Source organism: Rhodamnia argentea, chromosome 7, assembly GCF_020921035.1.
Source record: "Rhodamnia argentea isolate NSW1041297 chromosome 7, ASM2092103v1, whole genome shotgun sequence".
In the NCBI taxonomy this organism is placed as follows: domain Eukaryota; kingdom Viridiplantae; phylum Streptophyta; class Magnoliopsida; order Myrtales; family Myrtaceae; genus Rhodamnia; species Rhodamnia argentea.
In genome coordinates, this window is record NC_063156.1 from 8,351,376 (window position 1) to 8,365,527 (window position 14,152).

Consider the following 14,152-nt stretch of genomic DNA (forward strand, 5'->3'; position numbering starts at 1 on the left):
GAACCTAACAAAACGGCGTCGTAGCCTCTTCGAATATGTGCACGATTTGTCTTAGAAAAAGAAAAGAAAAGAAGAACGAACTTTGAATTACACGTTCTCCCAAAAACTACGACCGGACGAGCGACGCAACTGAGAGAGAAGGTCGAATTCGCAGCGTCTTCGAATTCCATCCTCCGACCGCGAGTGGATCGGATGCTTCAGCGGAAATGAGGGCCAAGGCTCGGAAAAAATCTCTCTCGAAGCCTTCTGCCACCTCCGCGACGTCGGTACCTTCGTCCGATCAGGTTAGGGTTTCTCTGAGGTGGGCGTGATTGATATGAGCTTCTAGTAGTTATTGGTGTGGGCATTGCATTTCGACTTCAAGCCGTCCTCTCAGTCTCCTGAAAGTCTTTTCCCCCTTCTTTTTGCATGGTTGACGATTGTTGTTGTTGTTGTTGTTGTTGTTGTTGTTGTTTATATTGTTGTTGTCTCCTTCAATGTGGTTAAAATCGGAGTTTAGGGCGTGACTATGGATAACGAGCATCGTGTGATGAATTGGGCAGATGCTCCTTTTGATGCGAGATGTCTAAGGACGAAAGGATTGCGAAATCGTGCTCCTTTGAGGTGGTGGTTCGAGCTGTTATGTGGCTTTTCTCACTTGGGTTCTACTTGCATGAACCCGTGGCAAAAAGGGTGACCCACTTCTTTTCGCATTCCAAACTGGTCCAGGGCTATCGGTCATGTCACGTGGCACTGATATCTGAAATGGTATTTGGCCTCGTTCCTCTGGCTGTTGTGTAGAAGTTTGAGGGGTGAAGCATGACCTGTGGAAGAGATGCGTCTTTGTTTATTATTACGAGAGATGGCTCGAAAGTTTGGCATTCGTCAACTATATTACTTGGCCTGGTGTGTATGATTTTGTATTGTGGGATGCGCTTTGGCTATATGTTTGTTCTGTTAAAGTGGGTCGCATTTTCTTGGACTGACTTGCCATGGGTAGCGCCCTTTGGGTGCTCTTGTTTCTATGCTAAAAAAATTTGAGTTCTAAACTATTGGGATGAGTCAATCGTTTTAAGTTCACATGTGATTATTCATGCTCGTGAAGTTTCAATAAGTGACAATGTGGATAGGTACTGTCTCATGTTTAATATGTGTGATTTGTTTCTCAGTCTAGAAATCCATGCTGTCCAGAGAGTGTAGCCAACCAAGAGGATAATGTGCCCAGAACAAATGAATGTAATGACAGAGTTGAGCAGCATGGAGAAAAGGACCCCAATACCAACGCTGCGAAGATTTTAACTGTTGAAAAATCCCAAAACGGAGGTTTTCAAAATATATCTAGTCAAGAAAGTATGGACATTCATATATTGGAAAAGGGGACTTGTTTAACATGTAATAGACATGGCCAATTGCTAGTCTGTACTGAGCCTAGCTGCCCAATTTCTATCCATGAGAAGTGCCTGAGCAGCAAACCTCAATTTGATAATTTGGGGAACTTCTATTGCCCTTATTGTTCATACAAAAGAGCGGTGGCTAAGGTTTATGAGTTGAGAAGAAAAGCCATGTTGCGCAAAGAGCCTTTATCCAATTTTCTTGACACTGGGGTAGTTGATGAGGGGCAGAAGGAGCAGAATAGTGGGAAGGATAAGGGGAAAGACTTCAATGTATCTCCATCTCCAGGACACGACAGTCTCCATGATGATGTGAGTAAAGAAAACACTGAAGGGCAACATCAATCTGATCCTGTAAATCCCGTGTACAGTAAACATGAAGCACGGGTCGAAAATCAAACAGATAAATCACCTCCTAGTGTCCATGGTCAGAGAAATTTAGTCCATGAAGAAGGGTTGCAAGAAGAGGAATTGAGAGAATCTATTGATAACCGCTGCAAGGAAGTTCTGGATCAAGAGAAAGCAGAGACGGCTGATGATCATCCTTTAGAAGAAGCGGCAGCTGAGGATGCTGTACCGTCTAAATCTTCTGTAGGAAAAAGGCATCGTAAAAGTATTCGCAGAAGTCAAGGGCTAAGTAAGAAAAGAAAACGGAGGAAGTTCCAATCAATTGATGCTACTGCATCTTCAATTCAAGGAGATTTTACCACTGATGTGAACCCAGAAGCAAATATAGGAGGTGAAGTATGTGATTCGGATGCCGGGGCTGGTTCCATGAACAATGGACATTCTCCAAGTGCAAAACCTCAAAGCAAGGCACCAGTGGAGGAGTTTGTTTCACCAAGAAAAGGTTCCTCTGGAGCTGGCATGAGTATCATCAACCAGAAAGATTCCCATGATGGTAAGAAGAAAGTCGCTCTTGCTGAAAAGTCAAGACAACGACAGTCTCCCAGGAAGTTGTGAGTAATTTTGGTTAACTTGAGAAAATTTACTGAATTATAATATTCATATTTTTAGAATTTGTTGCAACGAACTGGATTTATGGGGAGTACTGTGGTTTTAAATGCAGACCAAAGCCACCACTTCCCAATGTAAAGCGCCGATTAAGATGGTCACCTGAAGAAGAGGAGATCCTAAAGGCAAGTTTTTCTTGTCATAGAATCCTTTTCTTGTTTGTATCTTTTCAAGTTGCATTATTTCCTTCAGAAATATCCAAATCCTCAGCCATGCTCTTAAAATTTGGAAACAAGTAAACCATTTTTATTCTTCAAAATGATGAGGATTTGATATAAGGATCCACTAAGTCCTTTAGATTGTCTTAAAATTTTTTTTTTTTTGGCCTACGCCTGTACTTTTTACAGCGAATCTAATAGCTAGCTTGTACGGATAATGTATATCCACGGATGTATCTATTCATAGAAAGCATAAGTCCATCTCAAATAGATTGAACCATAGTCTCTTGTGAATTGGTGGATGTTTCCTCCTTTTGGGCATAGTGATTCACTGATCGGCAACTTCGTCCTATCAAACTAGTTTAACTTTTTTTAATTGTCAAAGCTTTTTTTTTTTTTTTGAGAAATCAATACAAGAGAAAGAAAATACCAAACAAATACCAAAAGCAACCCTACGACTAGGCAAAATCAGAGCAAGATGTACCGAGGATGAATAGAAGACTGAAAAAAGATGGCAACAAAATTTCAGTTCCTGCAAATAGCCTCTTCTTACGCCCAGTACAAATTTCATTGTCCTTTTATTATTTTTTTTAAGGCTCCATTTTGTTTCGTTTACAAAATAGTTAATATAATTTTTATCTATAAAGAAAAATTTTCTATTGACTAATTATTTTAAGCGATACAAATAATAATTTTTTGGAAAATATTTTCTAAATCTTTCAGTTTTCGCGAAACAAAGGGACCCTTGAGGTCTTTCATTTTTCTGATTTACACTGTCAAAAGTGTTTTATTGATTAGAATTTGCTATAAAAGGCATTTGTTCAGCTAGATATATTGGAAAGTGTTGTGACTTGGTGATTCTCAAATTTGATTCATATGAAACGATATGCTGCAGGAAGGAGTGCGGTTATTCTCAAGCGATGTGAACAAGAATATCCCTTGGAGGAAAATCCTGGAATATGGTTGTCGGGTTTTCAATCCAAGTCGCACACCTGTTGATCTCAAGGATAAATGGAAGAACATCACTACCAGAAGAGATTGATATCAGTCGGTAGTTTTTGAAGAGGGCAGAAGTCATTCAGAAGACGCGGTGTTTTACTACTATCTTCTTCCACCCTCCTATGTCTCCATGAGGATTTTGGTGGGGGAGGCCTCTCTCCTAGCTCTGGACGGCAGTATTTGTACATAACTCCCTTATGGTAAAAATGGAAGTCCTTTCACTGAGGCCATTATAGATATGGCATCATGACTTCCGATGCGGTTCTCTAGTTGGGCGTTTCTTAACTTCCCATGCAAGTAGTAAGAGTTTGAGGATTCTTTCTTCTTCAGATTTGAAGTGCGGATGTCCTAGGCCATTGAGAATCATGTTCATGAAAAATGGTCGGATTGGATGGATTAGCTTTTATGTTTTATCTGGACTGCTACAATTGGTGGATTAGTTCAATTCCATCTCGAAAGAATGAACAGGAGTCAAAGATTTCTTGCCGATGCACAATGGGAAAAATTGTACAAAAAATTTCAAATCTATTATACTTTTGCCCATTCAAATCTAAACTTTTTTGTTTTGTCAATTAAGTAATTAATATTTTCACGTTTTTTCAATTGAGTTTACTCGATTAATTTTGATTGGAAATCGCCGATGCCGATCGTTTTATGTGACATAATCAGTGTTGATGTGAATGTTTTTTAATAATATTTAACGTTGTTTTGTCTTTTTACCTTTTTTCCTTTTCTTTTCTCCCCCGTCGGCCATTGCTAGGTCAAAGGTCGGCATCAGGCAAGAGCAGGCCTTTGCCAGATCAGGGCACCCTCACCAAGGGCCAAGGCGAGAGCAGCCCTTTGGCTGGACATCCGACTGTTAGAGGGCAGAAAAAAGAAAAGAAAGAAAGAAAGAAATAATAAATAAATAAATAATTCAAAAAATTTAAAAATTATTTAAAAAATTATCCATATTAGCATCATATCTCGTAAGATGACCTACATTCATGTCAACTATGTTAAAAGACTGAATTGACAAAACATGAAAAAAAATTTAAAACTGAATTCACAATATTAAAAGGATTAGATCTGAAATTGACAAAAGTACAATAAATTTAAGATTTTTTAGATAATTTTCCAACTTGCACTACTTATCTTCTCTAGCCTTGAAAGCCTCTGAAATGAGATCTCATCAATTCCAGGCATTTAGTCACCATCTTTGGATTTTTTTGGATAAACTAAACAGAGAAATGAAGACTGTCCTAGCCCTAGGGAAGGTTTCTGCACAATTCGAGTAACGCAATATGCTAAAGAAATATTGCAGATTGTCGCACACTTACCTCGCTTATTAATAAAAAAAAGCCCTTTACATCGTAAAGTATTCAAGTCCTCTCTTCCTCTTATATGTTACAACCGGCCGCGCTGAGATATGCATCATAGATTTAGTGGGATAACCATGAAGTTACTTCAAAGAGATAATTGACTTCCAGTTGCTTCACTTTCTCAATGCAAAGCTTTTGCTAGATCGCAATAGGAGAGTTTCTAAAGCACGGTTCCGCTGGGGATCAAAGCATCCTTGATCACTGTGACAATCCCACTCTTTATAAAGTATCCATCTGTTTCTCTTGCAGCTTCTTGAACGTCGTCGCTGTTAATGATCTGGACCATAAAGCTATTACTAGTTAGCCTCCAAAATGCAAGGACAAAAGAAGTCATAAGACCAGTTTCATGCTAAGTGATCATGGTCGAACTAGGCAATCATAGTGAAATCAGAGAAACAAAAGAATGGTGATCAGTATGCAAGCCTACCTTCACATTATCTCCTATTCGGGCATTTTTGTCGATGATTGCTCTCTTGATGTGCGAATTCTTGCCGATACCGATCGGGACACTGCCCTTGGCAGCGAGAAATCTCCTATCAGCATCAGTCTGGAGCAAGAGATGGAAGAACAGGTCAATATGCACCCGAATACAACACCATAACCAGAGAATATCGAGTATATCTAAGTGCATAGCTCAAGTGAGAAAACCTCAATGATTACCTCATAATAATCTGCTCCCATTAATAAGGTGTCTTCTATTATCGCACCCTCCGAAATGCAAGATCGAAGTCCTATCACCGAATGGTGGATCTTGCAGTTCTGCATTTCAAGAACATGGGAAGGTAATAATTGAATGATTTATCTATTTTCTTTTGCACTACTCATGACTTAGATAGGACAAAATATCATGTATTCTCAGCAAATTCAGAAGTAAACACCAATGGCCTGAGGAAGATACCTTAATAACACATCCTTCACCAATAACACTGTCCGTCACATCAGCATCTAGCATCTTGGAAGGAGGCAGATATCGTGGTTGGGTGTAAATTGGAGATGAACGATCATAGAAACTGCAGAAGGAATAGATTGGCGTCAAGTCATTCATCTATACAGTGGTCTGTCAAGGATATCAAGCAATGTGCAGAACTCAGAAAGGTAATCTGCAAATTTGCGGAAAGATCATTAAGTGAGAGATTTTAGAACATGAACCACCTGAAATCTGGCACTGGCTTCTTAGTGATCCCTAGGTTCGCATTATAGAATGCCTCAATTGTACCTATATCTTCCCAATATCCATCATACAAGTAAGCTTGCACCTGTAAAAGCAGAAAAGATATATGATTGCAGAACTCGTTGCAACGAGGAATGTGAAACAGATTTCGTGGAAGTCAAACAAATTGTTATGGTACTGCAATTCCAAAGTGACATACTGTTACTACAGAAAACGAGGACCCGTTCAAAGGTGAAACTATCCGGATCAATTTCAGGAAGTAGATGTTATAAAACTCACTCTCATCCCAATGGCAGTTGCACCAGGAATGACTTCACTTCCAAAGTCATTGGCTCCAGGAAACTTGTCTCGGAGAAGATCGAGCATCACATCTTTGCTAATGACGTATATACCCATGCTCGCGATGAAAGGCATCTCCTTTGCTCTCTCATCATCAAGACCTAAGATAGTAGTGTCGACCTGTAAAAGGAAAACAAGGTTAACTAAAATGAACTAAAATGCTAGACACCAAATCACTTCCATTATCGCTAGCAGAGAAAGATGACAGAGAGATCCATGAGAGAAGAACTAACCTTCATGGCTTTTAGTTGCTCTCCTTTTGGCTTCTCGGCAAATTCAATGATACGTCCTTCTTCATCTATCTTCATCAAACCAAATGCAGTAGCACGTTTCTCGTCCATTGGAAGTGCAGCCACAGTGATATCGGCATCAGTTTCTCTATGGGCTTGAATAAATCTCTCATAATCCATTCTGTACAAATGGTCCCCAGCAAGAACAAGGAACTCCAAAACATCATGCTCCTCAAAGAGCCACAAGTACTGCCTGACTGCATCTGCAGTACCCTGTAATCGGGTATCATTAAATCATTCTAGTTGATGTGGACCATTTTCTCGAAAAGCTTAAGCTATTAGGAAACGGCTCAATATACACCTGAAGCATATTAGTGACGTTTGCCTCATGTTGCCAAACGACCAGCTATGTCAATTAAGTACACCAGTGACTCCAGCAACAATGACCCGAATTTTGCACCAAACTTCTTGAACCAATTAGACACTAAATTGTGAACAACTCAGAACAGCTATGTCAATTTAACTAGATCAGTGGCTCCAGAGACATTGATCAGACGTTTACAGAAAAAGATCTTCTATTTATTAGTCCTTGAAGATTGAACGACACAGTTTGAAACAACAGTTTCGGCCAGAAAAGGTTACGATTCGTTTTCTAATTACCTGAAACCAGTTAGGATTCTCCGGGCTCTGCTGAGCAGCAAGAACTTCAACAAAACCTTCATTTTTGTAGCCACCCATGTTGCTGGCATAAGCCCGAGAAAGGTGACGGTTGAGAGATGCAGAGTTGAACTGCGTGAGGACATAAATCTTTGATACGTTGCTATTCAAGCAATTGCTCACAGGAATGTCAATCAGCCTGTAATTGGCTCCCAATGGCACAGCAGGTTTTGCTCTCTTCTTAGTCAGGGGGTAAAGACGGGTCCCAGCCCCACCTCCCAGTATAATCCCGAGAACACTCTAGAGAACCACATCACAGACAAAACATCCAAAGTTAGATGAAACCTCTTCGATTTGGTTTCCTCACAACATCGAGGAGTAATAAGTTCCAACACCTCCACCAAGCTGTATTCCAAAGACTACGCAGAAAGCCAGACACTAACGGCACCACTAGACACGTAACTAGCAAGGGAGAAAGATGGACAATGATTATAAAAAAAATGCTTGCTTATTGCATTAGCACTTGAAGTTCGGATCGGTAGGACTCAACTTGTCCCGTAAACGATTCTAAATAAGCAATTCAATAAGCTATTCAACCGGAATGGCGTCTAACGTCTAGCCGCATCAAATTTTAATTAAAGGCATCACATTCGTCGCTAGAATTTCGCGCATCAGATCATAATCACATGGAGTCCTTCCAATGCCAGGGAAGAGGATAAGCACTAGAAGACGAGAGAAGAGAACTAACGCGGCTGGCGTCGGGGTCAAGGCATGTCTGCGAGTTCCTGGAATCGGAGACGGCTCTGGGAGAGACGACGATCGGAGCTCTCCGAAAGCTCTTGAAAGCAGCGGCGGAGGCCGGGGCGACCTTGTCGCCGGAAATCTGCGACGAGGCGAACGACAGGACGGAGGCGCTCCGGGTGCCGTTGCACCTCCCCTGGTGGCGGGACTCGGAAGCCGCCGGAGAAGAAGGGGAGGAGGAGGAGGAGGAGGAGGAAGGGACCCTGATGGGCCCCGCCGCCGCCATGCTCGCCATTGCCACCGCCGACGTAGGTGGTGCTGAGCGTGGACTCTGCTGAGTGAAGAGGAGAGAGAGAGAGAATTTGTGGAGGAAGGATGGAGAGAGCAAGTGGAGTTGAGATTATATGATGGGTCCTCGGGATTTGTAGTTCTCTTGCGCTCGGATTGGAAGTAGTGGAGTTGATTTTACGAAATTGTCCCTTGGGATTTGTACACAAAATCATGTTCAATCAAAATTGTTTTTCCATTAGTTTGACTTTGATTTGAGAGTATTCTTTCGAGAAATATTCAAAGCGTTTACTATTCATTTTTCTAATCATATTCATACTATTTATATATATATGATGTAGCCTTTCTTTTCAATTGTTTTTATGAGTGAAGCTTATTAATTATCGTAAGTATAAAGTTTGGTTTCCTTATCAAATCGGTTCTCTTTTTAAGTCGTTTTCTGTGGATTTAAAGCTCGTGAAATTAGCAAAAAATAGAGGCAGAAATAAATGAAAAACTATTTGGACCGAGCCAAACCAAATCTCGAAAAATGGTTCGGTCCCAATGTTCAACTGGTTTGGTTTGGTTTGGCTTTCGTTCATAGCATATTTTATTCGATTTTTCAATTCCGTTCGAACCGATGTCGAAATTAAACCGTGCTCTCCTCTATTCGGACATTCGGCACCACTCGAAAGGAATAGATTCGCAGTAGGCAAGCATTTTCACCTCGGTACCGCCAGAGCATCGGCACGACGAAATTCACACAACTGTTACCTCGAATGGATTTCGCCTTATAACCTTAACGAATGAGTCTACTAGTTTTTATACCAATTGAGCTATTAGTGTCGACGGTGCCTGAACTTGTCTTGTCTAATCTACGATAATATTTTTTTAAATTCTAAATAAGATAATTACGATATACACGAAATCCTATACTTTTTTTTCATTATCATCTCTCTGCGATACTTTTCCATGATAACACGCATATATATATTTATATTTATATATTCAATCCGAGGCCTCCATGATCATCGAGAAGATTTTTAATTTGCACACGGTACGCTAAAACAAACGCGTTTCTGCTTTTTTTTCAAAAACGAAAAAAATCCAAAGACAAATTTGGTTCTACTTCTGCGTTTGCCATGCAAGGGCACTTCAGACAATTCACAGAAGATACACACGTGCGATTGTTTAACTGGCCGGGACTGACGATAAGAGGAAAATCTCGCGGAGGAGAGAGAGAGAGAGAGGTACGGATTTTGGGTGGATGTGAATTCAACGGTAGGAGATTGCGATCGGGTCACGTGCCCTTGTCGACCCCTTTTTCCGACCTTTTGAAAAAAAAAAACTCTTTTTTTTTCAATTTATCTTCTTCTTTTTTGTAGATTTTTCTCTGCCACGGGAAGGAACTGGGACCGTTGGTTTTATTTCATTTTATTTTTTTTAAATTGATTTTTTTTCTAATTTTTCTACCGATGTTTTGATAGTTTATGATCATGATTGTGTGCGTGCTTTCACGTGATAAGACGGTTGGAGCTCATGATCATCGTTGAATTTGGACAGTAACATGGGCAGATTAGTCAAAACGATGAGGACACGTCAATCATAGTTAATGATGAAATAATTTATTAGCCAATATGATAGAAAATTCCACGTGGAGGCACGTATCTATCGACCCGACCGGTGCTTTGATGCTTTGATGTTCATATACACGAAAGACGCAAAATACCCAATTGCAGTATAAGCCCAGAAAAAAAAATAAAAAGAGAATTTGCTATTTGCTGTTATTACAAAAAGGGGAAAAGAAAAACACAAATTGGGCATTATCAAGATCGGATGCGTCTGTCGTGCCAATTGGCATCTAACCCCGCTGGTAAAGGGATTGGAGGGTGGAGACGTTAGTATAAGTGCGCGCTTCGCAAATAGACAGAACAAAAGTCAAAAAAAGATAGAGTAGAGAGTTAGAGATAGGATAGATTTAAAAAAAAAAAAACGATCGAATGCTTCCTAAGCTTATGTCACATTAGGATATTTACACACGACACGATACGTCCTCGAAGAGTATCGGTGCTTCCTAAACGATAGAGCCTTGTGAATCAAGTAAAGGATACCGCAAAATCCTAACAAAGTTGTATGATCGGACCATAACTCGATTTGGACTCGATGGATGTTAAGGTGGTCGAAAAAATTTAAGGCAAATTGACAGAATTCTCCGCTACGATTAGGGTCGAAACATACTGTACGAACTTCATGATTACTATAACGGTGCTCATTGCTATTGAACTTTTCTTTCACCGGGTGTGCACTCTTGCACTCAGTTGCCTAGTATAATTACCAAAATACGATAGGTTTTGGGGGAAATTACATACTGTGCCCTGGTTCTTAGGGTTGTTGCAAATTGACCCTCGCCATTTGAACTTTTACAATTTGCCCCCTGAATTTTTGAAACCTGTTGTCATATGCTCGTCGATGAAGACTTTGACCGGAATTTTGTTGGAGCTTCGATCACGCGACAACACGAGACTGGTTGTGAAGGAAAACTTGTGGTATAATTATACACATATATAGAACAGAGGAACTTAGAGATATATTGCATGTGAGAGCGTTTGACCAAAATCAAGGGAGAATTTGACCATAGTCAATGCTAGAGTCACGTGCGCGGATGATGTGATTGATCTGTCCTCCGTGACTAGTCACGTGCAATCACACGATCGGAGTTGCGAGCAAATCTTATTAGAGTTGACACTAGGAGCAACATGGCAACCAATTTCTACAAGTTAGGGAGTAAATTGCAAAAATGTGAAATGTCTGGCGACAACTTGCCATGATACAAGATGATGCATACGGTCTTTTTTTCCTTTTTGGTCGAAAGATGATGCATACGTTGGACGAGCGATTTCAGAAATGGAGATTTTCTGGTTAAGTGTATATAATGAGTGTGATAAATGAAAAATGTGTAAAAGGCGAAGAATATGGAAGGTACACCACCAAAGCATAGAGGCACAAACCACTAGCCAAGGATGGAGAACCAAGATAGGTGGCAGCTCACCAACAAGGCGTAAAAGATTGCTCCACTTGCTAAGGATAAAGAACTGTTTGATTCACCACTAACAGTGTTGGACAATGAATCGTATAAATATTCACATACACAGAGAAATTCTCGTTCATTCAACAAGTCTGCATTTCATAAATCTCCTCTATTTATAATGGGACTAAGACATAGGAAATAGATGAACATTAAAAAGACATGGGAACTATCAAAATATAAGAGATGGGAACTAGAAAGCAATTAAATTCCTAGAAACTAGAAAATTCATTAATGACATGGATACTTTCAATCTTGACCCTTCAGCCTTGCATTTCATCTTCCAAAATTCGTTCACCATCCTTAATAAGCAATTTACTATCTTAAGAGATCAACTAATATTTAGGGAAAAAGCTCCGGACAACCTCCCCTCAATATGTTGTTGGTCCGTGTTGAAGGCGCCTAATATGGTGAACCAGTAAATCAATCGGCAACATCAAGAATGGACAACTCCTTAGTCGATGGTCTTCCCGTCGATAACTTTATTTTCAATTCACCGTAGCAAGTTATGACCAAATTCATTTTGGGCTTTAATTAAAAGTGATGGTGCTGCGCTCATCAATGGAATGAAGTTGGAACTTAAGAAGGATTGTTCCAATGAATCGGATACTCCCGCATCACAAGAATTTGAGGGGTAAAATGGAATTCGCCCTAAATTTTGGGATGCGACAGGGAAAATTGGAATGAGTGACCTCGTGGAAGACAGATGACTGCTAGGCCAACTATCAAAAGAAGATGAAATGCAACAGAAAATGCCTACTATGCTTACGTCGTTGGGCTCTTACATCAACCAAGACTTGTCCGGCCCAGAAAAGCAAACATGGGCCTTCTTGTTGGGCCAGAGTTGCATATCCACCCCTATTAATTAGGTTGATCAAGTCCAAGGTGACTTGGTCCGGGTTTTTTGCTCATGCCTATGATTAATTAATGAATCAAACCTTAGGATAAGAAGTCTGCCCGGGTCTCGGCCCATGTTATTGGATTCCGTCCGGAAACACCTAGCTACATAGCTCGTACTATTTGGTTGCATTTTTCAGTAATGTTTCACCTAGGACTTAGGAGTCAATCACGACAACCATTGTTGGTTTCTGGAAAAGATTTTGTCCTGCGAAGGTGAGAGTGAATGTCATTATGGTTGCCGAGTAGGCAATGTCCTGGAACTGTCAAGTTAGGTAGATGTTTGGCTAAAAGAGGATGGTCCTAGATGGACAATTCGACATCCTCCATTAAATTGGTGTAATTACCAATCACTCATGCCGTGAACGGTACTTCGCGATCCTTATAGTCCCAATGGGTTCGCTTGAATGACAAGATGAAAGAGCGCTCGTCTTTCTCGCTCCACATTTGAGTTCGAATCGCCGGACTCACGCCGGTCGATTTTGAGACGACTTGGTGTTTGGGAGAAGCCTCCAAGAACCACAGGAATCAATTACGCTGTCCGATCTTTAAGACGGGTCCATTGCGAGTTTCGGTTGATCTCGTCAAATTTGAGGTTTCGGATTCATTTCAACTCAGATGCTCACCGAATAATTTCTTTGTCGCAGCACTTTTCCCACTTTCCCTTCAAACCCACATCCCGTTTGCCACCATCATGACCAATCCAACCAAATATCAACAATTTCAGCCAGCAAAACAACAAATAGATAAACAAGCGTCGGATTCATAATTTCCAGCAGTAATTAATATTCATGGAGCCAAAGGGGGGACAGAAGTCAATCAGTGGCGGTCGTGTATAGTTTGCTTCCCTATAGCTATATGGCTATGGCGGACGCAGAAGAGGCCAACGCCACTCTCCAATAATGGCAGTTTCTTTTGGGCTACAGCTTTGGCAATACGTTAGTATCTAGTCGGCCGCGTAGGTGCGGGGCCAACGACCATATTATTGCATGGCAAATGTAGAGCAAACAAGAGCTTTCTGGATCCGCGAGCCCGCGCGGTCCAATCACTCCGACCACATGTCTCGAATGTCTGTCCATCTTTACGCGACCAAAATGGCCCTTTTCATATTTCTTTTTAGGAAACTGTTAGCCTGACAATCTTGGTCAGTTGTTTTCGATCACACGATCTATCAATCAATGAGTACTTTATGCAAAACATACGGCGATGGTGTGTGAATCTACGGTTGAGATTATACCGTCCTGGTGGTACTATCGGAGAAGCATTTCCTTTTATATTTTTATCATGAACAGAGCCAATCACGTAAGAAGTAATGTTTTAGCCCCGATTCCACGAAGAAAATAAAGAGGAGTGGGTTCACGCATTAGTCGAAATGCTTCTTTGACATCACCGCTGGGGACCGTGCAATTACAACTGTAGACCCATATATCATTATTGCGTGTTTTGCATAAAGCACTCATTGATTGAGAGATCGTGTGATTATAAATAACAGACAGGATCGTCCGATTGTCAGGCTAGCAGCTTATATACACACGCATTTCAGTTCGTTGCCTTGAAGTAAATCCTATGGTGTTTCTCTCTTCTCAACCAGTCCAAGTCTCCACCTATTGAGAGAGAGAGAGAGAGAGAGAGAGAGAGGGAGTCCTCTGGTGTTTCTCTCTTCTCAACCAGTCCAAGTCTCCAGCTTTTGAGAGAGAGAGAGAGAGGGGGGATGATGAAGTGGTGGTGCATATGAATCTAATCTGCCTGGCTCCCTGAATGCCATCTAAGGAGATGGTTCCAACTGGTTGACCAAAGAAGGGAAGGGAGATGTTCGAACTCTTTCTTTAGTTGGCATCAGAGGAGTCATGCAGGCAGGCAGGC

General features: G+C 40.9%; 2 protein-coding genes across 2 annotated transcripts; one reads left to right on the forward strand and one right to left on the reverse strand.

Annotated features, from left to right (window-relative positions):
• The first annotated feature begins 113 nt into the window (after nt 1–113).
• LOC115752469 lies at nt 114–4,028 on the forward strand. The gene is made up of 4 exons (XM_030690672.2): nt 114–284; nt 1,149–2,329; nt 2,440–2,509; nt 3,438–4,028. Exons 1-4 carry the CDS (start codon nt 207–209, stop codon nt 3,582–3,584), a joined length of 1,476 nt encoding a protein of 491 aa, XP_030546532.1. The 5' UTR covers nt 114–206; the 3' UTR covers nt 3,585–4,028.
• Nucleotides 4,029–4,845: 817 nt separating this feature from the next.
• On the reverse strand, nt 4,846–8,429 carry LOC115752468 (glucose-1-phosphate adenylyltransferase small subunit 2, chloroplastic). Its single transcript, XM_030690671.2, has 9 exons — nt 8,048–8,429; nt 7,303–7,599; nt 6,646–6,915; nt 6,353–6,532; nt 6,055–6,158; nt 5,801–5,912; nt 5,563–5,661; nt 5,330–5,449; nt 4,846–5,179 (listed from the first exon to the last, which is right to left on the reverse strand). Exons 1-9 carry the CDS (start codon nt 8,333–8,335, stop codon nt 5,063–5,065), a joined length of 1,587 nt encoding a protein of 528 aa, XP_030546531.1. The 5' UTR covers nt 8,336–8,429; the 3' UTR covers nt 4,846–5,062.
• Between the last annotated feature and the right edge of the window lie 5,723 nt (nt 8,430–14,152).

Coding starts and splice junctions, on each gene's coding strand:
- LOC115752469 (XM_030690672.2), top strand. CDS start 207: ATGAGGGCCAAGGCTCGGAAAAAATCTCTCTCGAAGCCTTCTGCCACC. Junction 285..1,148: donor CGGTACCTTCGTCCGATCAG/GTTAGGGTTTCT, acceptor TTTGTTTCTCAG/TCTAGAAATCCATGCTGTCC. Junction 2,510..3,437: donor AAGAAGAGGAGATCCTAAAG/GCAAGTTTTTCT, acceptor GATATGCTGCAG/GAAGGAGTGCGGTTATTCTC.
- LOC115752468 (XM_030690671.2), bottom strand. CDS start 8,335: ATGGCGAGCATGGCGGCGGCGGGGCCCATCAGGGTCCCTTCCTCCTCC. Junction 6,159..6,352: donor CAACTGCCATTGGGATGAGA/GTGAGTTTTATA, acceptor CTGCTTTTACAG/GTGCAAGCTTACTTGTATGA. Junction 5,913..6,054: donor AAGCCAGTGCCAGATTTCAG/GTGGTTCATGTT, acceptor TTCCTTCTGCAG/TTTCTATGATCGTTCATCTC.